The 27,853-nt window shown below is 43.2% G+C and overlaps 1 protein-coding gene across 1 annotated transcript in view; it reads left to right on the plus strand.

Annotated features, from left to right (window-relative positions):
* Positions 1-27,853, plus strand: part of LOC124280949 (cilia- and flagella-associated protein 74-like) — a 55,950-nt gene that overhangs the window by 23,510 nt on the left and 4,587 nt on the right. Inside the window, 23 exon segments of the mRNA XM_046716955.1 lie at positions 342-459; positions 828-839; positions 841-978; positions 1,242-1,435; positions 2,632-2,753; positions 3,640-3,768; positions 3,960-4,047; positions 4,593-4,766; positions 5,570-5,703; positions 7,195-7,370; positions 8,494-8,594; positions 16,351-16,506; positions 17,258-17,415; positions 17,937-18,062; positions 19,197-19,362; positions 20,452-20,571; positions 20,713-20,868; positions 21,619-21,748; positions 22,169-22,234; positions 23,179-23,267; positions 23,828-23,960; positions 24,117-24,244; positions 27,800-27,811. Of these exon segments, the coding sequence (XP_046572911.1) occupies positions 342-459; positions 828-839; positions 841-978; positions 1,242-1,435; positions 2,632-2,753; positions 3,640-3,768; positions 3,960-4,047; positions 4,593-4,766; positions 5,570-5,703; positions 7,195-7,370; positions 8,494-8,594; positions 16,351-16,506; positions 17,258-17,415; positions 17,937-18,062; positions 19,197-19,362; positions 20,452-20,571; positions 20,713-20,868; positions 21,619-21,748; positions 22,169-22,234; positions 23,179-23,267; positions 23,828-23,960; positions 24,117-24,244; positions 27,800-27,811 (2,826 nt within the window).

Below are 27,853 nucleotides of genomic sequence, written 5' to 3' on the forward strand. Positions count from 1 at the left end.
TAGCTGGAATATTGCTGAGTGCAGCGTTTAAAAATAAATAAAAGAAACACAAGGTGGAATTTGCTGTGACATGTTGAGTTATGTCCCTTAGTCCCCAGGCATGCTATTGTCGGGTTGTAATGCCTTGGTTAATTTTGTCTGCACATGTGCTCATGCCTTTCATCAAAGAGGTAATCATCTAAGACTGAGTTTCTCCCACTTCAAGCCTCAGTAAAAGGCATGCCTATGATAAAGGCTGAATGACCCCCATATCCGACTGCTGAAATCTATTGTCAGCAGGAGTAAAAGTGCTCTCACTTGATGAGAATGTGGACACTTATGTCTTTGTAACCTTCTTCCAGACAACTGCAGACACACTGAGAGCTATGAGTCCAGACTCGGTGGAATTCACAGACAAGGCCAAATCCATCAGTCTCACAGACAGAGGGCCAGAAAGTAGAAAGAAGATGTCTATGGATGGTGAGGATTTTCATCAGGAAATGCCAGTTATTTTTATGCTGTCCATTGCATCAGTATCACAACACTTTTATCTCAAACACAAAAGATTGGTCCTGTGACATGCACAGATGCAGATCTTTTATAAAGGGGAAGTGCTCTTGAAAAATACAAAAAAATGCTGGACATTATGAATGTGAGGTACAATTAAATTTTGTGAGGAAACTATATTTTGTACTAATATTAGTTCTTGCTGAAAACATGTCTTCCGATGATTTAGTTACAGCTTTCACATATCATCATGACTCAGAAGCTTCAGAAAGTGGTGCAAGCATGAATGCATCTTCCCACTGGATGAGTGATGTGAATTCATTGATTCTATTTTGTCTCAGATTTGGGAGAAAATCCCAGAACAAAGCCCTGAGTTGACTCCTTCTGATGGTCATCCATTACCGGATGGAGCGGTTCTGCCAGAGAGTTCTGGCGTGACAGCTGATGGTCTGCCAGGCATGGAGCTGAAGCCAATGGAGCTGGATGGAGAAGGTACATAGTTGAGTTATCTCCCTTGCTACAATTGTTTCACTTTTTACCAGGAACTCACGGTTGTCAGACTGTCTCCCCTGACTGACTGAACAAACTTTAAAGTTTGATAGCCCAAATGATTATGCATTTCATGGTTGTCATTTCTTCTTGAAATGCTCAAGTTTTTCTGTTTTGAATGACAGATGACATTGTGACATTTTATTGAATAATTACACCATTATTGGCAAATCCGGTAATATGTAATATTTTTCAACTGTTTACAGTTGCCTCCCCTGACTTTGCGATCAGTGAAATGGACGATTATGGGACACTGGATGGAATGCGAGTCGGTCAGGTGGTAACTGGGGAGATTGGTCCTTTCTCTTCTGTCAAACTTGAGATTATCTGGCAACCGACAATACCAGGCAAAGTGGACACTGAGTTCCTCGTCACCTTCTCAGACCCCCTGTCTGATGTGGTAAGTGGACACTGAGCTCCTCGTCACCTTCTCAGACCCCCTGTCTGATGTGGTAAGTGGACACTGAGTTCCTGGTCACCTTCTCAGACCCCCTGTCTGATGTGGTAAGTGGACACTGAGTTCCTGGTCACCTTCTCAGACCCCCTGTCTGATGTGGTAAGTGGACACTGAGTTCCTCGTCACCTTCTCAGACCCCTTGTCTGATGTGGTAAGTGGACACTGAGTTCCTGGTCACCTTCTTAGACCCCTTGTCTGATGTGGTAAGTGGACACTGAGTTCCTGGTCACCTTCTCAGACCCCTTGTCTGATGTGGTAAGTGGACACTGAGTTCCTGGTCACCTTCTCAGACCCCCTGTCTGATGTGGTAAGTGGACACTGAGTTCCTCGTCACCTTCTCAGACCCCCTGTCTGATGTGGTAAGTGGACACTGAGTTCCTCGTCACCTTCTTAGACCCCATGTCTGATGTGGTAAGTGGACACTGAGTTCCTCGTCACCTTCTCAGACCCCTGTCTGATGTGGTAAGTGGACCTACTGCTTCTGTCAGACTCATAACACAACTCACAGAGGATTCTGAGGTAGATGCCCAGATGCCCAGCAGTAGCCTCTGCAACTATGTCATTTTTATAGAATCAAATAACTCCATGTAAATTGAACATGAGTTTGATATAGGGTATCGTGAAGCTGAGGAAACTCTGGGCCTGCTTCATTGCCTAAAGGCATGGGCAGAAAGGAAACAAAATAATATGGTAAAGGGACTAGGTTCAGGAACTATGAGACAAACTACCTCAGTAAAGTGCCCCATGCAGTCATAGGACAGCATTAATGCTGGTGAGGCACCCATGTTAGAATTGGTCCATGCTGTCATAGGACAGTGTTCATGCTGGTGAGGCACCCATGTTAGAATTGGTCCCCAGTAACCCATGCTTGTTGTCAGAGTAGACTAATATCAATCACATACAGTCTGGACACTAGGCTGAAGGTGTGGCTCATACTTTCCAGACATTGGCTAAGCTCTCAATCTCTGCTCTTCAAATTTGATATGCTGCGTTACTGCAGCTAAGAGTTTTACGTTATGTTTGTCATCAGTTGAATGTGGGTCAGAGGCTTTATTGATTAAAGAATAGCAGAAGGACCTTGAAACAAATGGGTTTATGGAAAACTGCATCTCTGACTGAGAATGATGATAATGTTGCAGCTTTCTGTGAGTGCGTTAGGGACAGCAATGGACGTCCCTGTGTGGGTGGAGAGGCAGACAGTGGACCTGAGGATCTGCATGTTAGACCGGCTCTTCCAGGATACAGTCATCGTCAACAACAGGTGAGTGTGGCTTCCAGCGGTGTTTCTGTAACATGATGGAGTCTGGGGCATTGTGGGCGGCTGGCTAACGTGCCAGGCTTGTGATCCAGCGAGTTTGAGGTCTTAAAAGAACCCACGAATCCGTTGGTATATGACCAGATGGTGGCCTCATGAATACGTGCAAACACCTAGTTGCATGAACAACAACGTGCAGTAAACCTGGACAAAGTACTGTGACTATGTGTCCCAGTCCACCCAGCTGTGATTGGGTGCCTTGTAAGGATGAAACAGCCGCAAAAACTCAGTGTGCCTAGTGGCTGCAAGAGTTGTATGATCCCCAGGGAGTGGAGATTGATAATACGATGTGCCATTGAGATTGACATCCAATGATCGAAGGAACACTCCAGCTCCTTGAGCATGTACTAGTTATGTGGATATGTGCGCTAGATAAATATCCTATCAAATATAATAAATAAAAATTGTCTGCTCTTAATCACAATGTGTCATTGTCTACATACATTCTCTCCTGTTAGTGTTTAATGGTTACTGTGAGTAAGTGTCTGAATGTTGTTTCGCGGGGTTTTTAAGAAATTGCTTCATTCTGACATCAAACCTGGCTATTCAGTGTCACAGGCCACTACTTTAACCACAAGGCTTCATGACATGACAGTAATGGTGAAAAATAGGTTTCACATACACCCATGTTGATTGCCCCATCAATCAGACATTTAACATGTCAAAACCACATTACAGGTGCATTGGAAGACAACAGGGACTTTCTGCAGAATGTGTCAGGGACAGAGTGATATTCTGTTAAATGTACATGTCAGAGGTTAATTCCATGAAACAAGGCTCCATAACATTAGTAGTATGTTAATATTGGTTTATGAGGTAATCTGTGTTTTAGAGCAACCACGGCCCTGCGGCTGAGATTTGAGGTGTGTAAGGAGTTGCGTAACCACCTGGAGCTGCTGCCAAAGACAGGATATATCCAGGCACAGTCCCAGTTCTCTGCCCAGCTCAAGTTCCTCCCCAGGTAAAAATCGCAGTAAAACTGATGTTAGCTGAACCTTATGCTTAAAAATTGTTAAAATGATTCAACATTGTGGTGGGATTATTGCAACTGTATAGCCAACAGTGGCTGTCAATGCCTTGAGCATTGTTTTACAAAAAAATTAAAAATACAATGTGCAGTATTGTTTACATTTCCTGTTTCTTCATGGGCAGAAAAAGCTTGTTTGAAGAAGCGGGGAAGTACTTTGACAAGGAAACTGGTGTGTTAGAAGCTCCCCTGCTGATAAGAGTTGCAGACCAGGTATGTGACAGGCTAAGAGCAACTTTCTTTTCCCGTTTCTTTTCTTAATACATTGTAGTGGACAAATATATCTTTATACACATTCAAAATAAGGGTTTGGGACATGTCTTTGGATTGCATGCAGTTATGATGATCACAAATACTTTGCGCATTAACTATCATTTAAATCAGAGCAATTTCATTACTACTGTTGGTCAAGCTTAGAATGCATCTCTCATCAATGTGCAAGATCTGATTTGTATCAAGTTTCAACAGAATTTCTACACAGTGTACTGAATCTTAGCTAACCATTCCTTAATGTCAGACACCAGGTACAGAAACAAGTACCATCTTTGTATGTAGTTTGGTGAAGCAGCAAGGGATGGAACTGCCAACCTTTCTCTGCCCAGGTTGATGCTCCATCCACTTGACAATGGAAACTACCATATTAGGACAGAAATTAACGAAAGCCCAATGAACTATGATGGTGATGTGATTGCAGCTGCTGACATCATACTGATAGTGTTACAGGGGCAGTGTTTGATCTGTGTATGTTTCTGTTTCAGACACAGCCTGTGCCCTTCACAGTGACAGCGGTAGTCACCAACTCGGACATGATGTTTGATGTCTCCAACATTGACTTCGGCTGCTGCACCATCTACGAGTCGGTCAAGACATCCATCCAGCTGACCAACAAGTCTATCCTACCCCAGCCATATGGCTTTGTTGGGCATCCAGATGTAAGCATTCTGTAGTGACAAATTTGTTTGGGGATTTGGGGTTCCCTTAACAACCTATGCTATTTCCACAATTGAATTTGGCATCATACTCATGGATGCAGTTGGATTTCGACAAAGTTGCATGCTGCTCATGATATCGATCATTGTTTTGTCTGTCTTATCATGATTGGCTTGCTGCTGAGTGTGGTGGAAATAAGAAAAGCTAATAATTACCAATGATCCTATCTGCGAAAAACAAAATCCACCCAGTTATTGGACATAAGGGGTTTGCAGCTGTGCTAAAAGAAAATTCGCCACTGCAGCTAAGGGAAATAACTCTTCATAGCATTGCTTCCAACCACTGACCCAGTGTTTGCCCATGGCATAAAAACTGAGGAGTCATCATGACTCCCTGGTGTCATGAGAGTAGGTCATTGACATGTTTTTGAAAGTCAACTTCAGTTTGGAACTTTCATCCAGACATCAACTGTGATTGTTTAATATCGACAAAAAAACAAGGCAAGGCAAGCCAGGTATTTAATCAGCACTGAGCAGTCAAAAAAACAGTCATTGCAGTCTTGCACAGAAACCAAAGTTTAGATTATCTGAACTAAGGGCCCAGTAGCATTGTGTCAACAATGACGCAAGCTTCTAAATTAACTGCGTACTTGAGATAATTTGTGTGTCAAATACACAGGTTTTCTGTGTCATGGCAAACACTGCTGACCAACTACAGTAGAAGGGTGAAGTACTACAGCGTTGTTGTTTTTAGGTATAAAGAGTACTGAGCATTTCATTTTTACTTCTTCATGTTTTGATTTCAGTATGTGGAGATTCAGCCAAATGATGGGTTCGGGACGCTTCTACCACTTGAAACTATTGAACTACATGTCATCTTCAGCCCTCCCAAAGCCAGGGATTACAAGTTTGACCTCTGCTGTAAATCTCTTATTAATAGGTGAGATGTGTTCAATGATGGTTTGCAGGAACTTAGATTGTAATGTAGACTTCAAAACTATATATTTTTACTAAACAAAACTCTTGGTTTATGTTGGTTGGTGCTGTTAAAGTTTGCATTGAAAAGACAGGAGGTTTATGTCCTAAGTAACAGCAAGCTTGTTTTCATTACAAACATTTATGACCAATTTCAAAAAACAATGTTAAAATCATATGGTTTACACAGATAAGATTCCAGCATCAAGACACCTGCAAAACTATCTTTGACTCCACAATCAAAACGAATGAAGGATATACTTGAGCTGTTAAATGTCAGTTGTTTTTTAGATATGGCTTCCTGCTTTAATTATCCGCGAAGGTGTGTTATTAGGCTCTGTCCATCCTTACGTCCGTACATCCGTACGTATGAATTGGTTCATCTTAAGATACGTTGACTAGATTCTTTTCATATTTGGTAACTAGGTTCATCACAGTATGCTAAAGGTCCCAGTCAGGTTTGATGACCTTGACCTTTATTTCAAGGTCACAAGGGGACATTAACGTTTTACCCATGTGAGCAAGATATCTCAGGAACTGTTCACTGGATTTTCTTCATGTTTGACACTAAGCTTCATCTAGGGAAGGCGCAGGGTCCAGCCAATTTTTGTGATCTTCACCTAATTTTCAAGGTCATGGCAACACTTTGAAGATTTCATCATGTTAACCTGCATGTTAAGCTTGTATTTTGATAAACAATTTCTGTATTTCTATTTTTGCATATTTCATACACCATGACTCTCATGTCAAGGTCAAAGTGAATCTTGAAAATATTTGTGTGTTTGGACAACTACAGAGGAAGATATCAAGAGAGGTTGACTGGTCATGTTTTTATTGACATTTAACTTCATCTTAAACTACGACCTTCACTTTCATTACTTTTCAAGTTTGGTTTGATAATTTGCGGCGGGGAATTATGTCACCTTAGTGCCATTTCTTGTTCAGAAATGTCCCGGGTCACACATAACCGTGATAGCACTTGATTATCTGTAGTTGCCACGGTATAGAGAAATGACGGGATGTACCTCTGTATCTATGACATCATTAAACCATGTTATATACCTTTGTGAGACACAAGAATCGGATTTGGTTGTCTGGAAAGCTTGCTGTATGGTTCTAACAATTTGGAAGCCTTGATTGACTGATCTGAAATATCACCTGTGGTACCTCATCCTGCTCTGATATATGGCAGGAATCTTTTCTCATGCTATCAATCACTGGTTTATCTGGCCCAGATTGGACTATTTGCAGGCTAATGATATGATCAACTTCTGATGTGTGTGCCCATTCAAACACATTCTCTTGTTTTGATGACAGTTTTAGAATCTACACTGTGAAATTGGCGTAATCATGTCATTATGTTTACTTCCACTCAGAGATCTGTTTCACAGACAGTCACGCTACAGCTTGAATATTACTCTGGCCTGAAACAACACTGACTCGCTCTCTGTTTCAGGCAGTTCAAGATCCAGTGTAAGGGAGTTGGGGTCCACCCACCACTGGAGTTGTCCCAGCAAGTCATACACTTTGCTGCAACCTCGCTGTATGACGTCTCCACTGCTTCGCTCCACGTCATCAATTCTCACACCAGCAGTAATGAGTTCACTCATCCAGTTCCAAGGATTGGCAAAGGTCAGTGTCAGTATGCCACAATAAGGACAGTGAGTCAGTGAGTGAGTGAGTGAGTTCAGTGTCAGTATGCCACAACATGGACAGTGAGTGAGTGAGTGACTTCAGTGTCAGTATGCCACAACATAGACAGTGAGTGAGTGAGTGAGTTCAGTGTCAGTATGCCACAACATGGACAGTGAGTGAGTGAGCGAGTGAGTTCAGTGTCAGTATGCCACAACATAGACAGTGAGTGAGTGAGTGAGTTCAGTGTCAGTATGCCACAACATAGACAGTGAGTGAGTGACTTCCGTGTCAGTATGCCACAACATGGACACAAACAACTGAGTGATTGAGTGAGTGAGTTCAGTGTCAGTATGCCACAACATAGACAGTGAGTGAGTGAGTGAGTGAGTTCAGTGTCAGTATGCCACAACATAGATAGTGAGTGAGTGAGTGAGTTCAGTGTCAGTATGCCACAACATAGACAGTGAGTGAGTGAGCGAGTGAGTGAGTTCAGTGTCAGTATGCCACAACATGGACAGTGAGTTCAATTTTACTCCAACATTCTAGCAAAATCACCTTGGAGGGCACCAAAACTGGGCTTCACACATTGTACCCATGTAGGGAATTGAACCTCTTTATTCACCATGACAAATGAACCACTTTACCTTCAAGCTTTCCCACTCCTCAAAAACAACTTGGAGGTATCTGATAATGAGAGTAGTACTAACATAACTTGGAAGTTTTAGTCACTGTGCAAAATGTTCCACAATGAAAAGACTGCACAGCTGACTCTTCTTAGCTTTGTCTTGGAATAATCATGGTGGGGTAGCCATGTGTTTGAATCATTCACTTGTCATGCTGAAAACACTGCCAATTAATACTCTGTTTAAAGGGTCCTTCAGGGATTCCAGATACCTGCAATCATGGGATTCAATTCTTGATTTGTGGGATTAGGTTTGCATTTATGTCAGTACCTCTGCCAAAGGGTTTCACCAAAGTGGTAGACTGTATAAGCAAAAGCACTCATTCACTCAGATCTTTTATCATTTGGCAAATTAAATATTCAGGAATACCGAAATGTATATGAATTATTTTATTTGTTGAGATGATGTATTATTTTATGATTATTTTTATGTTGTAGGTGAGATTGCTCCAGTTGGGCCGACATCATTTGAGTTTGTCCTTCCGGAAGACTGTCCACTGACCATCTCCCCAACTGTTGGCACCATTGAACCAGGAAAGGTTTGTTATTCTTTCTCATAGAGATCATCCTTGGGGTACATATATGCATTTTCTGCGGTTGAAAATGTCATGTGACAGTTGTATCAATGTTTTAATACAAATATTGTACAATAAATACAGATCTTTTTTATTTATTACACGGCCCCCACCACGTGGAGTTACCTCCCTGCTACGCATGTGCAGCCAACCAGTTAAGCACCTCTCATCATTCCTTCTGCTGTCACTCTAGCGTTCACACGTACTTACCCAAGAGTTACTAGCTGATTTACTTCTTGTAGAAGAATGTCTGAGACTTCAACAACTGTATGTATGGTCTATATTTGTTTTGAGAATTATTCGCTTATGGACTTTGCAGTCTGTTATTTCTCATTAATGTGACTTTGTATTAAACTTTTACGCTTTCCCGTGGTTTACACACGTGTTGCTAAGCCATGGCGGGAAGTTTAGCATGCCACGTGGTTGAAATATTGCGTTATTAACCAAGTATTTCATGTCGCGTTGTCGCATTCACGTAATTTTCAATGTTTTGTACGTGTATATTTATGCTGTTGGGTTATGCCGTTAGCTACATGCTTGCGTGTTTGCTTTCAGGCGTTTACGGGATGTGCTACCTGCGGGCAAAATATTCCCGTTCTGATAAACATGACAAATGCTTATGCTGCCTGGAGAAGGCAGGGCATAACCCTGACATCTGTGAGTTGTGCATGGGCTTCTCCCCAGGCCCAGGCCCTGGGCAGGCTGACTTCCTTTTACAAGGAATTGCATGAGGTGGAGGGATTTGACCCAGGAGGTTCCCCGTCTAAGGCCAAAAGGCTAAGCAAACTAAATCTAAATCTTCACATAGGTCACACTCTCCGTCTCCTCTGTCCAGTTGTTTTGATATGTCACTTATCCCTCAATTGTTTCAGCAGCATATGGACTCGCGGAAGTCCCTCGTTCACAAGTCAGTTGGAGGTCTCCGGCAGGAGTTCCTCGCCTACTCTGATCGGGGATCAAGAGTCCAGGGTGGGATCGAGCGAGCTTGGTTCGATCCCTTGGCCTGGGAGGCGTCTGTCGATCCTTTGCCTTTGGCTTCGGGTCCGGACGCCTTTGGCTGCCGGAGGGAAGGGGAGGGTTCCTCTCTCTTGGTGTTGGCGCAGGGTCCGCTGAGGATTCATGGAGTTATGGTCCCTGGCGCCACCCTGCCCCATGAGAGCGGAGGAGGCGGTTCTGTCTGGCCTTCCTCCCGTGTCTCGGACCGGGTTCAAGTGTTGTGTCGGGTGGCCAGAGCTGAGAGTCCCTTCCGGCTCTTCCCTTCCTGCAGCATCTGTGGCTCGCCTCCCACCGGGTCGGGTTCAGCTCCTCTTGCGTGGAGATCCAAATTCTGACTCGGGCTTGGGTGCCGAGTCAATGGAGGTTGGGGAGGTCGAGGAGTCGGTGGGTACTTTCCATTTTTGTTGGCTTTCCGAGGTTAGGCAACGTATTGCAAGTATATTCCCAAGCCACGGTGGCTTTCCGGGAGGTTAGGCAAGCGTATTGCCAAGTATATTCCCAAGCCACGGTGGCTTTCCTGTAGGTTAGGCAACGTATTGCCAAGTATATTACCCTGCCACGGTGGCTTTCGGGAGGTTAGGCAGCGTATTGCGAGTATATTACCCAAGAAGTGGCAGTGCCCCGGACTCCTCGACCCTGAGTTCCGCTGCGGGTGAGAGCGTTTGCCCTAGGCAGCCCTCTCAGACATTGTTCCGTTATCTTGCCTTCCCTGGTGCAGGACGTGATGGATCCCTCCTGGTTGGTTCTCGCCTCGGTTTGATCTTCCAGAACTTCGTTAAGAGGTATCAGCTGGGGATGATTCTTGTTCTTTGTGCGGTGGTTGACGAAAGTGAGTGTTTACTTCTCGCCTCGGGGAGTCTCGGCTTCCTCAAGTGCAGCCCTGGCTGCCAAGCAAGGACGGTTAGTACCATGGCGGCCGCCCAGCAGCAGGCATACTGGACTTCACGAGGAAGTCTACCGGAATGCCATGCAGAAGGTGCGGTCGTGGGTCCACATGGCATACCTTTCCTTGATACAAAGGTCGGCTCTGGTGGTGGAAGGGAGCACTGGTGACGTTTCCCAAATGTTGTTCTTCTCAGCCAGCCATCGGAAAGTACAGGCCCACCTGACGAGACTCTTTTCACGGTCTGCGGCGTGGTCTGCCCAGTCATAAGGGGATGGCTGTCTACATCAGGTTTTTGGCAGCAACACAGCAGACCTTGCTGGCCCTTCCGTTTGGCTGGGATCGACATTGTTTCGGGGGTACAGCAGGTCATTCGGGAGGCTGTTGCAGCAGCTACCTCCTTCAAGGACTCTTAAAGCCTTGTTGGGGAGCAACCGCCAGGCTTCTCACTCCTGCGCTTCCATAGCGGGTTCTTCCTCCGGGCGCAGCCTATGCCCGAAGTCTGCCCGGGCTGGCCTCGGCCGCTGGGTAGAGGTAGGAGGAGGATCCCGTCCGACAAAGGTAAGGGCAAGCAGCACGCCTCTTTGTCTGGCCCCCAGCAGCCTTTTCGCAGCCGTAAAACCTGCAGGCTGTCACCGTGGATCCGCCTCAGCCAGTTCATCTGCAGGGGACCACTCACCCACTCTTACCACACGTCCCAGTGGGAGGCCACCTCTCTCTATTCCTACCGAAGTGGGAGAAGGCTACCAGCAACCTATCCAGTGTCGCCATCTACCACTGTGGAAGCAAGGCCCGCAAGTTCACACGGCATAAGGTGCACTCCGGTGCCGTCATGTCCAGTCTAGGCAGGTATACTGTGCAGCGAAGTTCAGGCTTTGCTGGACAAGTCCGCAATAGAGTGCATGCTACCGGGCAAGGAACAGGCGGGGTTTTATTCCGCGTTACTTCCTCGTTCGAAGAAGGACGGCGGGTTCCATCCCATTCTCAACCTCAAGGGGTTGAATCGCATGTTAGAGGTTCCATCCTTCAAGATGGAGACACTTCACGCAGTGATCTCCTCTGTTCAGCCCTCGGCGATTGGCATTTACGTCGATCTACCTAAAGGATTACATGTGCCAATTCATCCATCGTTCAGCAGTACCGCCCGGTTCTCTTACGACGGGATGGGTTACCAATTCACGGTGCTCCCTTTGGCATATCCACTACCCCCCAGGGTGTTCACCAAGCTAATGTTAGTGCCGGCTACCTCGCAAGGTCGCCAAGGAAGGTGTTGTTACTCTTACCTAGGCGACTGGTTGCTCAGCTCTAACTCAGCCAGCGAGCCTAGATTCTACCCACACGGTGATAGACATTCTAGTTCGACTGGGGTGGATCATAAACCTCAAGAAATCTGACCTGGTACCCACCCAGGACTTGGTTTTTCTCGACGCAGTTCAAAACTCAACAGGGTCTTGTCTCTTTTGTCAGCCCGACCAGGTCACCAGAGCACGGAGATGGTGTCTTCGCGTTCCTCCCAGCCCCAGGCACCAGCGCAGACTTGGCTCCGTCTACTGGGTCATATGGCGGCGACTATAAGGATGAGGATGCGCCCTATACAGCAAGCTTTGGCGAGTCTGTGGGCTCACTCAGAGGATCTGGAGAAGTGTCTCACAGTCCCTGGGTGGTTGTCTCCTCACCTTCAGTGGTGGACCAATGTCGGGAATCTCTCCAAGGGGGTCCCTTTGGAAATCCTGACACCAGCTCTTACAGTTCAAACCTATGTGTCCCTCACGGGCTGGGGGTATTCTGGACAGTCTGTTGGTGTCCAGACTCTGGTCGAAGCCGAAGCCTGCCTTCACATCAATGTCTTAGAACTGAGAGCTGTGCGGTTGGTTTTCGAGCTCTTCCGGGGAGCATGTTCAGGGCCAGGTGGTTGCGTCTTCAGTTGGACAACCGTCCGGCCATGACGTACATCCTGAAGCAAAGGCGGCACGCGGTGTCCCTAAGCTCCTTCAGGAGACGTGGGAATTTCTCCTCTGGTGCGACCAGTGCGACTGTCAGATGATTCCTGTTTATCACCTGGGGCTGGAGAATGTGCGAGCAGACGCGCTCTCTCGCCGGATCCTGGCCCCGCACGAGTGGATGCTCGACCGGCAGATATTCGGAGTTATCTCCCAGTTGTACGGATCGTTTCAGGTGGATATCAGATACCTGTGTTCTGCTCTTGAATACCGGACCAGAGGGCGTTGGCTTCCTGCTGGATTGGACGGGCAAGGTGCTGTGGGCGTTTCTGCCTCTACCACTCATTCCCCGGGTCCTCTCCCAGCTGTCCACCCAGCCAGCTCGGCTACTTGTGCTACTGGCACCGCTATGGCTGTCACAGAACTGGTTTCCGGTAATTCTCAGGTTTCTTGCTCAGCCTCCTGTTCTATTACCTTTGCGACCAGACATTCTCACTCATGTGGTCCCGCTATGCGCGCTGGTATTCAGATAGGGGGATTGCAGATCCCTTTTCTGCAGATTTACACCGAGAACTGGAGTTTCTGCAAGCTCGTTTGGAAGAAGGCTTGGCGGCTCCGACCATTCGTGGCTACTCCACCGCTATTTCCACTTTCCACACCCCTGTCGATGGTGCTCTTCTGGGGCAGCACCCTCTTATGCAGCGCTTTTTAGCTGGCGTGGATCGGGTTCGACCTGCTGTCAGGCGAAGCAGCCCACCTTGGGATTTGTCAATCGTGCTAGATTGGCTGTCCTGTCCTACGTTCTCTAGTCTGTCGGCAATTTCCATTCAGCTGTTAACATGAAAGGCTGTGTTTCTGGTGGCGGTAACATCTAGGCGAAGGGTTGGTGACTTACATGCTTTGTCGGCAGACCTGGCACTGACTGTGTTCCCTCCTGATCGTGTCAGTATTCGCCTCCCGGATACTTACTGTCCGAAGATCTATCACGCTTTCCATGTGACAGCTCCTATCAAACTTCTCACTCTTACCCAGCCTTCCACATCGGGGACCTCTGCAATGAGCACTCACCCGTTGGATGTCCATAAGACCCTCAAGGTCTATATCAAATGAACACAAGGGATCCGTACGGGTACCCATCTGTTCTGCTGTTACGTTGGCGGGAAGGCTGGGATGCCGGCTAGCAAACAGACCCTATCACGCTGGCTTGTATCGGTCATTTGTGGTGCTTATCAGGCTAAGGGCAAGCCTCCCCCTGAGGGGTTGCAGGCTCACTTGGTCAGGGCAGTGGCCACTTCAAAGGCTTTTGCATCGGCACTGCCCATTGAAGAGATTTGCTCTGCCGCTATTTGGAGCAGGCCTAGCACTTTTATAAGGCACTAACAGCTTGATACACATTCTCGTGATCGAGCGCGTTTTGGACGTTCTGTTCTCTCCAGTGGACAGAGTCCTGCCTCCCCGACCGAGTGAGTCTTGGTTATCTGGACAGATGACGCTACTATCAGTTGTGTATAATTGATATATCCGCTGTTATCATATCTAACTACTTTCGATATCTCTCATGAGATTATAGTCGGTTGTGAGTTGGTTTTCCCCCTTACGGTGCCCTTTAATAGAATCACGATGTGGGCAGGGTTTTTTACTTTCGCATTGTGTGCGAATTGCTTTGCTTAACCTGTGAGGTCAGGTCTCAGTACTTTCCTCCCTGTCGGTTCCCCTCCCATCATGCCTCTCGCAGAAGCTCCGGGACACATGACAGGTGAGTGTTGTGGCGTCTGTTACATTCTTCCTAACGATCGCTATTTATGTGTAGTTTGACAGAATTCCCTCCTCCCTAGCCTCCGGTCTTTGGGAGTCTGAGTTAATGCATATATGTACCCCAAGGACGATCTCTATGAAAAAGAATTAGCTAAACCTGTAGAGGTTTCAAATTCTTTAAAGAGAATCATCCTTGGGGTAGGGCCGCCCACCTCACCGCAGTTCTGTTCACTGATTTATTCAGCAGAAGGAATGATGATACGGGCCTAGGTGCTTACCTGGTTGGCTGCGCATGCATAGCAGGGAGGTAACTCCACGTGGTGGGGGCCATATAATAAATAGCAAAGATTCTTATTTATTGTACAATATTTTTATTAAAACATTGATACAACTGTCACATGACATTTTCAGCCGCAGAAAATGCATATATGTACCCCAAGGATGATTCTCTTCAAAGAATTGGAAACCTCTACAGGTTTAGCTCAATTTTTGTCTGACATATTGCTGGAAATCTTTCCTAATTCTTTACAATGCATGTACATTTTCAGGTTTGATCTAAAAGAATTTCAACCAAATGTTCACACTTTTTATCACCGATGAATCAGTTGGCACAACAAGGTTGATGATGTACCCAAGAGTCACCTACGTACATGTTGCACCACAAGGACCCCTGGGCAGATTGTGGTTATTTGTTCGAGACTGAAGTTCGAAGTTGCTTCAAACAGTATCATTTTTATCACAAAGTGTCTGCTTAATGAGGGAGGTAAATCTTCAGTGATGGAGACCTCTGACATTTATGGCTTTGGGTACAGTGATGGCAGAAAAAAATAATTGACGATGACACATGTAAAGAATTGTGACCAAATTACTGTTTTTGGTCACGACACCTTCATGATGTTCAAAGGGAAACAAGACCTGAAAATACAATTTCTTCATGAGTGTTGCAGGGGCGGTGAGGTAGCCTAGTGGTTAAAGCACTTGCTCGTCACACTAAAGACCCGGGTTCGATTCCCCAAATGGGTACAATGTGTGAAGAACTTTTCTGGTGTACCCTGCCGTGATATTACTGGAATATTGCTAAAAGCGGCATAAAACCCAACTCAAATCACTCACTCACTCATGAGCGTTACAAAAAAACTCTTTAGGGCCATACTGAGCTTAACTTGTTTATGTTATTGGGAAAGCAAAATAGCCAAGTCTGTTGTATCTTATCTTCCTTTATAGCTAAAATACATGGAATTATCATGAAAGGGCCCTGCTATTATCAGAAATTTGCGGGCCACTGCAAATGATGTTGGACCGCTCAACCTTAACGAAGGGCCACTATCTGTTCTGTTGTCATTCTCAGGAGTCAAGCTGCCAAACACGGTCACCCATCCATAGTGGGTGTGTGGGCTTACTGTTCATCCGACATTGGCTTTGGACTGGCAGATATTTTAGGGCAAACAAGTCAAAGCAACCCGAATTCCCGCTTTAGCGATAAAATTGGCTTTCTTGCTGGTGTTAACCTTAACAATTGCACTATTAACGTTGTTGTTGGACCAAAACCAACCACCGAACACTGAACACTGAGGTTGTGTCTGACATAGTTTGACATGTTGCAGGCAATGGTCTTGTCAAAGGCCAAGGTCGAATATCGTCACATTCTGTTGTGACGTCACTTGAATTGTTCGATGACGTAATTGCATTCGGTCAGTCAACCCCGTCAGAAGTTGGTTTTCAGTAAACTTACAGTCAAATTCCTTCATGGTTTCCTTTTTCTTTTCAACACAAATTCTTGTATTTTAGCAATAATAACGGTAATGCTATTTTGGGGGGCATTATCATTTGCAGAAGCCCTTGGTCTTTTTCAAATGCCCTCCTTTGTCGGGCAGTTAATAGAAGACCTAGGGCTTCTGCAAATGATAATGCCCTCGAAAATAGCATTAACCTTATATTAGAGACAGTTATGAAAGGCATAGGAATTGTTGAGCTTGAATTATTCACTGATGGATCCCGAAGTGGGCAGGGAATGCTCTCAACATCTTTGTCACACACCTGACTTGTCAACCTCTGTGTTGTTTATGACCTCTGTGTTGTTTATGACCTCTTGGATCGCCTTTGCTCTGTCTGATGTCTTGTCATAGTGTTTGTGTTTTCATTCCAGAAATGTCGCATCCAGTTACGGTTTTCTCCCATGCTGAAGGAGTGTGACATACGGAAGGAGGCGGTGCGGATGGCCACTCGGATAATGGAGGCCCAGGCAGACAGGGAGTACCGAGAGGCCTTGAAGAAGGAGAAGGAACAGCAGGAGCAGGCACAGGTAACATGGAGGCCTTTATATGTACAGGAAGACATAGTTGTGTCCCTTGGGTGGACAAGGATTCTCTGATCCTATATGTTGGTTCAAACCATTGATTCGTGGTTTGTCAGCATTATACCTGTGTTTGTTCATCAGAGTATTAAACGTGGTAAGACTGCTTTTCTATGATGAAACTGAAATATTTGTATTTGTTGTGGCAGTAGTCAGCAGCCTCTCCTTTTCGTTTTTGTTAGAATTTGACTGCTGCTACCACTGATGATTTTCTTGTGACTTCTACATTATTGCCATAATATTCCTCTTCCACTTCTGAATTCTTTTGACACTTGTCATGAAAAGGTCAAAATTAACATCCAAAGAGCGGAAGAAAATCCAAAAAAATCTTTTTTGGGTCAAGATGAGTTAAAGATCAAGGTCATCGTTGACCTTTTTTTGGAACATTTAATCATTGTTGGTTTCTGATTCAGAAATCTTTTCAACGGTGAAACTTCATGTTAACATGTTTCTTCAAAATGAGAGCTACATTGTCCAAAGTCAAGTGCGCCATTGAGGAAATTTGATTTTGCTGAGAACATTTTCTATCCTTGAATATGGCAAACTGATTATTGATATTAGAACATTATCCTACAGCGGGCGTTTGGAATGGTTTTGGCACCATGCAGTCAGCAGGTCCAAGGTCAAGGTCACAAAACAGAAAAATCTCACTCAAAAGACAATTGCTCAGAAAATGTATGAGGAATTTATTCCTCTTCAGAAGGCTGCTGCTGCTGCCAAGAAACCAGCCAAGGGGAAGGTCTCCCCTAAACCGGCGGGAAAGGGTAAAGGCCAGTCTCCGCAAACACCAGGAGGAGGGTCATCTGTTGCCAAACCTGGAACTGTCACACCACCAGAGCCTGATTCTATCAGCAAAGAGTGAGTTGTTGTGTCAAGTGAATTGACTGAGGCCATCTTGGAGTAGATGCATGTAGACACTGGATGAAAAATACCAAACATTTGTCATTTTTTAAAGTAGAAATTTGAAAACACTAAAATGTTTGTCGTAACACTAACTAGAAAAGAGACCAATTCACTTTCTTGCCAAGTTTGCCAACTTTATAAACTTGATTTCACATTGTTCTTCTCATGTTCACACACACTTGGAGTCATCAAGATACCCATTTTTCCATTTATCTTCTGCAGGAAGGCAATGTCGAATGAAGGACAAATGAACAATGTCTTTCTTGTTGGAAGGTTTTGGCCCTGACATTTGTAAAACTTGACACACTTTTGCTGAATTCTTGTGAAATCTAATTGAACCAGATATACATGCCTAATAGCAGGTACCCATTGCATTTTTGATATGCCACACTCAGCATTATTCCAGCTGTTTGATGGCAGATTGTAAATAATCAGCTTTTCTTCATGTATGTTTGTATGTTTGTGTTGTTGTCCAGCTCTGCAGCCTATGCTGCTGCTATAGGATCTCTACTGAGGCAATACAAGGGAGGCTTCAAGACTTGCACTGTGCCCTGCTATGTGGCCTCGGGAACATGCGGCAACCCAGGAGAGCTGCCCTACAGGTAGAGTATACTCCAGAGCAGTAAACGACACAGCCTGTACTCGTTATAGGCACCTACAGTAGCAGGGCATGTAATCATCCTGCAGATGACATCCTTACCTTGTCAGCCTGCTTACAGGGTTAACCTCTTTGGTCATGTTGATCAGAAAGTCCATGGTTCAAATCCCAGCATCAGTGCAATTATCAGAAAATACTGCTTTCCAGAACGATCTGGTTTTGTAAGGGAGTGAGTGAGTTTAGTTTTACATCGCACTCAGCAATATTCCAGTTGGTAAATAATCCGGACAAGACAATCCAGTGATCAACAGCATAACCATTGATCTACGCAATTGGTATATGATGACATGTGTCAACCAAGTCAGTGAACCTGACCACTCAATCCGTTAGTCACCTCTTACAACAAGCATGGGTTACTGAAGATCAATTCTAACCCGCAGAGTTTCACGGGTCCTAGTTTTGTAATATGACTGTGAGCAGATCAGCAGTTCCTTACCCATTGCCCAGCGTGACACATGACAGTATTATTTACCTTAAAACAACAAATCTGGTGCCCCAGACAGTAATAGGGCTGAAGTTCATACTGCTAGCATATTGTATTCCTTTGAAAAACTTTGATATGGTCAAAACTGACCTGCTGCTGAATGGACAGGAAGCAACTGTAAGCAGGACCAGATTTTGTCGGAAGACCTGAGGCTGGAGATATTTGATTACTTAATTTAGACATACCTTCTGCAATTATAGTTGGTCTTCTGATCAGCTGACATGTGAAACACCTAAACAACTAAAAACTTATTCGGATAACACTATTCAACTGCAGTGAGTGAGTTTAATTTTACTCTGCAGTCAGCAATATTCCAGCTATGTGGTGGCGGTCTGTATATAATCGAGTGTGGACCATACAATCCTGTGATCAACAGCATGAGCATCAATCTATGCAATTGGGAACCGATAACTTGTGTCAACCGAGTCAGCGAGTCTGACCTCCCGATCCCTTAGTCGCCTCTTATGACAAGCATGGGTTACCGAAGATCAATTCTAAACCGGATCTTCTATTCAGCTGTAACATTTAGGAGCGTAGATACCTTGAACAAGTAAAGTGTTAGTTGAATCTGATTTTGTACATACTTTGCCACAGTATCCACAACACTCTGTACCTGGAGGTGCACTGCCCAGTGGTCAAGCCACCCATTGTGGTCATCTCTGACAATGGCAAGACCACGCTGGACTTCGGTGAAGTGTCGATCGGTCAACATACGACCAAGTCGGTCACAATACAGAACATTTCGGACAGAAATCTTGAAGTATCCTTTCAGTCTTGTATTACTGTTTGTACTCAGCTACATTCCAGTTGTATAATGGTGGCCTATATAGCTGAATGTGGGTGAGTGAGTGAGTTGGGTTTTATGCTGCTTTTAGCAATATTCCATCAATTTCATGGCGGGGGACACCAGAAATGAGATTCATACATTGTACCCATGTGGAGAATTGAACACAGGCCTTCAGTGTAACGAGTGGACCACTGGTCTATTCCCCCTCCCAACTGAATCTGGACAAGACAAACTAGTGATTTTTGATTTTAGTAACAAGTGAAAATGAGACCAGTTATATAGTTCCACACAGACAAAATGTTCACTTTATGATGTATAACGGTACTATAGATACTAGGGGTGACTATTGAGGGGGAAACAACTATTGCGATAACAATAGTCTATTGCAACATATCATTGCGATAACAATAGTCTATTGCAACCAAATTTTGCAATACTATTGCAGAAAGTTTTTTTCTCCTTGAATTGTCTCATTTGAAGTCATTAGTTTATATGAAATAAACACAAGTTGAAGTAGTTTCAGTCTCTTTTAATAACTGACAAGAAACTTGAAACCCAGATCAAATAACCAGTTAAAACATAAACTTATTGTTATTCACAATTTCAAACTCTGAGTCGCATGCCGTGTTTGTCACCGTGTTTGTTTAAGAGATAACAGGGGCGGATAACTCTAAATCAAAGTGAACGAATCTGGTACTTCCTGTTTCAGTCAATTACTAAACTGTCGATAGTCACACATACTATCAATGCATCGATAGTTTTTCATTTCTGCCATCAATTAATTGCTATCAGACACTCAACAGTTGCAATCCATCAATAGTTCAATGTATCGTTGCAACATTAATAGTTACTAATAACAGTGGAATATTTGAAACGTGTTTTGTAGCTTGTCTTGAAACTGTTGGGTGTTGGGGAGTGTTTTGATTTGAATGAAGGCTTCATTTCATGAGAGCAGCGGTTTTAAAAGAACAGTATCCAGACACTTTGAGTTTCAATCTTTGGGAAGCATCAGTTGGTGTAGACTGGAGAAACAATGTTCACATGCTCCTTAACGCGACCCAGCTTCAAGCGTCACTACTGGACACAACAGGACCATTCCAGAACCTGAACGCCCTCCGGATGCTGAGTCCAGGGGCCACTCACACAGCCGTCATATCCTTCACGCCTACAGCAGGCAGAGTGGTCAGTGTGCTTTTCTATTCATATCATGATTTGCATCTCCATAGTCTCGTAGATCAAAACATCTTTTCAGAAAATAGAGCTGTGTAGATGGCCTATCATACAGACAATGCATTATGATTTCAAGATGTTTCTGTTTTCCAGTTCCATGAAGTTCTGGAGATACATAGCCCTACGGCTACCTTGTACCTGACACTGACTGGGCGGGGTGTCAGCCCCATCGTCAACCTGTCCATAGACTCCGAGTTGTTTGACATGGGCTCTGTGCTATCTGGGGAGTATGTGGAGAGGCCTTTCAAGGTGGGTACTTAGAAGGTACTTTCTCTGTATGACAGGGTGACCGGTTGGCTTGGCAGGAGTTTACTTTATTTGAGTGGGATAATCATGTTGCAATGTATCTCAGAGGGCAAGCACAACAAAACCAGCATTAGTTAGGATAAATACAGGCACACAAACACTTTCCCACGTAAAACCAACCACACCCACGAGGACATCCATCCGCATAATACAAACACCACACACCACACCACACCATGCCACGCCATGCCACTCCACACCACACACACACACACATCATGCCACACCGCTCCACAACACAACACACACACACACACATCACGCCACACCACTCCACAACACAACACACCACTCCACACACACCACACAACACAACACCGCTCCAGTCCAGTCCACACACCACACCACACACACCACTGCACACCACACCCACCACTCCACTCCACACCACAAACCGCTCCAGTCAACTCCACTCCTCTCCACACCACACCACACCACATGCTCCACTCCTCTCCACACCACACACACCAATCCAGTACACACCACACTGCTCCACACCCACCACTCCACACCACACCACAAACCACTCCAGTCCACTCCAGTCCACTCCACTCCTCTCCACACCACACCACACCACACCACACCTGCACATCACATTTCATCTCATGTATATGAATGTAACTATATAAGTGCAATAATTTTGTATACAATCTCTAAACCCCATTTCACCTCACTGTATGTTCCTGTTTACAGATCCACAACACATCCTCCTTGTCCATTGACTACGTGATTAAGATGGACAGTCTCTCCCTCCTCCGTCATGCCAAGAGCCAGTTGGTACCCAGCTTTGTAGACAGGGACAAATCTAGAAAAGTATTTGTTGGTAAGTCATGTGAAACTATTTGAGCAATACCGATTCAGTGAATACTGATTTACAATACATGACCAGTTTGCATCATCATGATCATCATCGTCGACATCATCATCATCATCGTCATCGTCATCGTCATCATCATCATCACTCCTTAGATGATATATATACTCATGGAAACGAATAATGGAACGCATTAAAGTACAAGTGTTCCTTTATTTATTTCCCGAATTTTACTCACAGTGCAATATACATACCTTGTGAAGAAACCCGGAAAAGAATAAAGGAACACGTGTACTTTGTTTCCAGGAGTAAATATTGTGTATGTAAAGGTAGGATATGTCAATTCAGCATCCCAGCAGCCTTATAGAAATGTTAACGACAAGATTGGGATTCATCCAAATTGCATAATTTTTTTGTCTTCCGTTTCAGGAACTCAGAATAATAACGGCCAAAATGTGTTTGACCTGGTTCCATCAGAAGGCACAATAGAAGCCGGTAGGTACAGTCTGCTCAAAGAGTGGTTGTTCATCCACATTGTCATAGCCGCTTAATAATGCCAAACTTTTGAAGCTTTAACACAGATGTCAGATAAAGCCTTAGTGTTAGGAGTCCCTTGCACTCTTGAATGCTGAAAGAAGTGCACATATTTCAATAAGCAGTGCCTGACAACATCATGATCAGATTACCAATAATCTCAGATGAGGACGACCGCCTCCGTTGTGTAGTGGTTAGAGCATCCGCCCGGAGTGCGGAAGGTCGCGGGTTCGATCCCCGACCGCGTCATACCAAAAGGCGTTAAAATATGGTACTTGTTGGTCCCTGCCTGGCGCTCGGCATTAATGGGTACAACAAGGACTGGTCGGCTCAGAGTCAGTATAATGTGTCTGAGTGGGGTATTCATGCTTCACTGCGGCATGGTATCTCAGTGGGCTAGCACTATAAAACCGGCTTCAGTCTGGGCTTGTACAAGCAGCCGCACATACACATACACACGCACGCATGCACGTCGTCATATGAGCAAAATATTCTTAAGCACAACGTTAAACCCAATTCCTCCACCACCACCATCAGATGAGGACATTGGACCACTAAGTCCCTGACATGTCCCCAATGAGTCGTCACTGGGATGTTACTCGGCAGCGAGTATCCACGAGCATTGTGCCAGTGTGGCTCAGTTTGGGGTTGCTCTTATAGGTGAATGTCAGGCAATACTAAAGGCAACATGAGCAAGTTAGTCAACAGAATTCTGTCAACATCTGATGTATTTATGTTCACACATTGTAGACACACCAGATATTGACGTAGATATTCAAAAATAAATTCATCGTTCTTCGTCTTTACACCTTCACCATCATTTCATCAGTACCCTAATTTTTTGTCAGTGGTATATGGAGTGAAAAATGTTATTGGGCTGCTACATGTATTGACTGCTATGACAGGTGCTTCCAAAGAAATCCTTGTCACCTTTGCTCCTGACCATGCCAGTGACCACTACTCCGATGGAGTCCGAATAGAACTCTTCAATCAAGTAAGTCAGAGTTAAAGATGAGGAAGATAACGTCCGATGTTAAATAGCAGCTCAAAGCTCAAACAAAACATAACTTACGGGAAACATGTCACATTCAGAGGGAGACATTAAATGTAATTCTTTGTATTGCGTCATGTGTCTGTTTTGCAAATTTTAAATGTTTCTGAAATTGTATCATAGGTACCTTAGCAAATGTTTGTCCTTGACATTTGGTGTTTGCATTGTGTATGGTTAATGGTCAGGATACATGATATGCTGTTGTGTAATGTCGGAAAAGGTGATATAACCAATCATGAGCAGTGGTGGTTGGATCCCAAGAGAGATGCAAGGAGTTCCCACTTCTCCCTTTTTTCAGACACTACACGCTAACTGCACCCTGGCCAAGGCAATTAATGACTTGAACGGACTTGTTTGTGTGTCATGATGCCTAACCATGTGAATGATTTTGCTTGCACAGTGGATGACTGTATTGCCTGACAAAGACTTGCCTGTTTACTGCCTTAACCTAACTGGAATATTGATGATCAAGGCATAAAACAATGTTCATTCTTTCATTTCAGGAAGAGAGTCACTTTTTCCAGTTAACCGGTATAGCCAAAGATCATATCATGTACCTAGAAGGTGGAGAGGACCTCACTCCAGATGTCGAGTCTCTGTCTTTTGTTCCAGTTCCCACAGAAGAGGATGGAGAAGGTATGTGTTTTTGTGTTATCTATATTAATACTTTTTTGAGATACATACGTCTGTAAATAATTGTAAGACCATACACCATTGCTGTGGTGCGTATCTGCTACATTTTCTAAATTATTTCCTCCCGTTTTGTGCATTTTTTTTATCCATACATTGCAGAACTGAAGCCATCCATCAAACCTCTGCTTATCACATTATCCAGCGTTGCCAAGGACGACGAGTACATGGCAGCCACCAGGGACATCTATGTTGGCTGTGTCAGGACCATGGCAGTCAGTCAGAAAAAGGTAAGGTCAGCCTCCAGGTTCAAAGCTCTGGGCAACATCCAGAGTTATCCTGGACAGATTATTAGACCTCAGACTCAGTCATTCTTTCATTTGCAACATTCAGGGACACTGAGCTGATGATGTAGTGATTGCTGTGAACACTTTTCCCTTTTTTCCCCGTACACTTGCCCCAGTGTTTGTTTGTCCAAGTTGATCCTGTTGTGTTCTGAAGAAAGTCCCTGGCTGTCTGTAGTCTGTTGCTTGTCATCAGTGATTCCTTGATCTTGATGCCTCTTAAAGTGAATAACATACTCTCAGATATATTTACTCCATGATGTGTTTTGTCAATAAATTTTGAAGTGCACAATAAGCTAATGATTACAATTTCATAGCCATTTGTCATCAAAATCCAGTAAATAATAAATGTTGAAACCATTCTTAGACACCATACATGTTTCTTTTAAGGCAAACAAACATTTTTACATTTTCATTAATATGAGGTATAAGATTATCAGTTTGTACTTTTTCAAGAAGCTGAAGTGATTATTAAGTATTTTCATAGAGCATCATTGAGTTGATTTGCATACCTAGTCATATGTCCTCAAATTGCAAAACTTCACATTTATCCCATCAGGTGAGCACTGTCCATGCCCCAAGAAATGTATGCCTTGCTATAAATTACCTATTTGAGGAGTAACATACAGGGAAACTGCATCAAGTTGCATTTGTAACAATATATATCACTTGAACTGTCTTCATTGAAACTTGTAACATGATATATCCATCCCTTGAACCATCTTCATTACAACTTGTAACGTAATATATCCCTTGAAGTGTCCCCATTTGATTGTGTAACTTGATATACAAGTAAAACTGTCATAATTTTATAGTGACTACACATTTTCAGCATTTGGCTATTCCTAATATAAGTCTAGGATATTTGATTGTAATCATTATGTCATTGGTATGCTTTAATGATTAACAAATTTGCATTCTAATAAGTTTAACATCTTGCATACTTGCCAACAGCTGAAATGCTTTAAAATCTCACACACATCCATTAGTGAGTGAGTGAGTGAGTTTAACATGTTTTGAACAGTATTCCAGATATAGTGAGTGAGTGGGTGGGTTAAAATTTTAAGTCACATCTGCATTATTTCAGCCATGTCATGACTATATGAAGTTATATATTTATAATAAGTACTGGTAAATTATAAACACCTGTCAACAAAAGCGATTATTCCAGTTATAATATCTTGGTAATTCTTTTAGGGGCAGAATCTTTGGCCCATGTATTATTTTCAAAGATTTCTTTGTTATTGTGTATACATGACATTTAGTAAACATTGATATTTTCACACAAATACATTAATTCAACATTTTCATTAATCCGACATTTCCGTTAATCCGACATATTTCTCTGCAACCACAAGTGTCGGATTAACGAGTGCTGACTGTATATAACTATGTCCTGAATGGCTAGTATGCTTAGTGACCTTGGATCACTATTTGAGTGGCTCTCAGAGTGTGTGTGTGCATGCATGTGTGTGTGTGTGTGTGTGTCTGTGTGTGATATAATTCTGAGGAGCACCTTTGACCTCTGACCCACCTGCGCCCTTATAGTTTTAAACTAGCAAAACATATTTAACATGCTACTTGTCTGGGTTGTAAATACCAAAAGTTGGCAAGTATGGAAGAAATATGAATGAGTTTTTTAATTTTCTAACACTGCACATCACCCGATTTCATAAAGTAGGGTCATGGATGTAAATTCATTATTGGTAAACCAAAGGCATGCATGGTGGATTTGTACTTGTTATCCATTGTAGAATGTTGAACATATCTGTTTGTCAAGGTACTAACTGATGTCAACCTTTGTCATAACAAGTTGAAAGGATTCAGCTATCAGGCCCCTGAGCAATCTGTTAATTAGCAAAATAATTCAGTTTATATACTGGTATTTCTTCTGATTTCTGAGAAAAAGTCAGCTTCACAAAATCATAGAAGAAAATGCTTCCTTAAGCTTTCTGCTATCATCTCTCTATGATAGGGACACATTCTCATGATATTATCAGAATCGTACAATAGACTCTCTTTTAGTAGGGATTTCTTATGAATACAGAAAGGGTTTTGTTGTAGATGGGTTTTAATAATATTGTAAGATAATGTATGAGATGTAATCCCCTAAGAATACATATATTTGTAAGAATAGCATATGCCTAGTCGAAACCTATGGTAGTTTATAACTATTTATTTCCAGTATTTAGTTTACTATTTATTATTATGAGACTAAATAGCAAATGACTCAAAATGTGACCCTGTATTTTCAGAACTTCTTCTTTTCACTGAATTTTCTTTTATAGTCAAGATCCATTTCTTGAATTCTGCAGTTTTTTAAAAAACAAGAGATGCAGGAAACAAATACTGCTACTAACACATGAACGATTCTGTCCAATATTATATTATAGCCATATTGATTATATGTTTATGATATATGAATTTATCACATTTTTTTTTAATACACTTACAGACAGATATTGTGACATGGAGTCTCAATGTTCTTGGCCACTGAAAATGAAATAGTTCTATTTATCTCTGTCCAATCACAGAGGCAGGTCTAGGATTTGTTAAAAAATGGTTTACACTAGAGGTGTCATTCATGAGTATTGACATATTGACTGAAAAGTTATACAACATATACTCAATTTTTTTCTGAATATGAAAAAATATGCTACATTTGAGCTAGGTTGACCAAAGTAAATGTTTGAAATTAGAATTTCTGCCAACTCATTGACCATCTTAACCTTATAATGAAATATTCTGTGGCGGTGACTTATAAATATAGAATTGATGGTCATTAATTTGTATTGATTCAGTAACGCCATGAATTTATTGATATCATGATATACATGATGACATCTCTTGTGAAAGTCACCTAAGTCAAACAACAGCAATGGAGCAATAAACATGGAGGGAATGATGGGATTTCATTTCTTTTTCTCATATTTGGACCAAATAAAAATATGTAACCAGAACAATCAATTTAATTTGGTAAATAAATGTTGGTGAAATCGTTTTGTAACTGAATATATATCAATTCAAGATCTTCTATGAACTATATCTGTCTATCTGATCACAGTGATGCATGATTAATGATGTTTTTGCACTTTATTAATGCAGGGGTTAAAAATTGTAAGTCGCTGAAGTCTTTAAAACTTTATGAGAAGTTCCAGTGGTTACATAAAAGATGAAACAAAAGTTTGTGTGTCAGCAAAACTTTTGTAATGCTAATGTCAGTTACAATTGGCAAGTTGAACTCACATTGTATATCGTGGTTTAATACAGATGCAAGCTGATACCTTTGGATTCACGACAGTATAATTTAGCTGAAACTGTTTTCAAGCCTCAGTGACTTACATTTTTAACCCCTGATATGTGATGAATGTTTTGCCTCATATTAATGTGTGCCAACCATGATTGTCTCCCCACACCTAACGCTTCAACCAACATCTGATTGCATGGGCGTGCGCTCGTCCCAATGTATTGTGTTATTTCTCCACCATCCTCGGCATCCAGGAAGGAAAGAAGGTAGGGGACATAACTCTGCAAGACATGCACTCAACACACTAA

This window comes from Haliotis rubra, unplaced genomic scaffold (assembly GCF_003918875.1).
Source record: "Haliotis rubra isolate DU_JTF1 unplaced genomic scaffold, ASM391887v1 Scf277, whole genome shotgun sequence".
In the NCBI taxonomy this organism is placed as follows: domain Eukaryota; kingdom Metazoa; phylum Mollusca; class Gastropoda; order Lepetellida; family Haliotidae; genus Haliotis; species Haliotis rubra.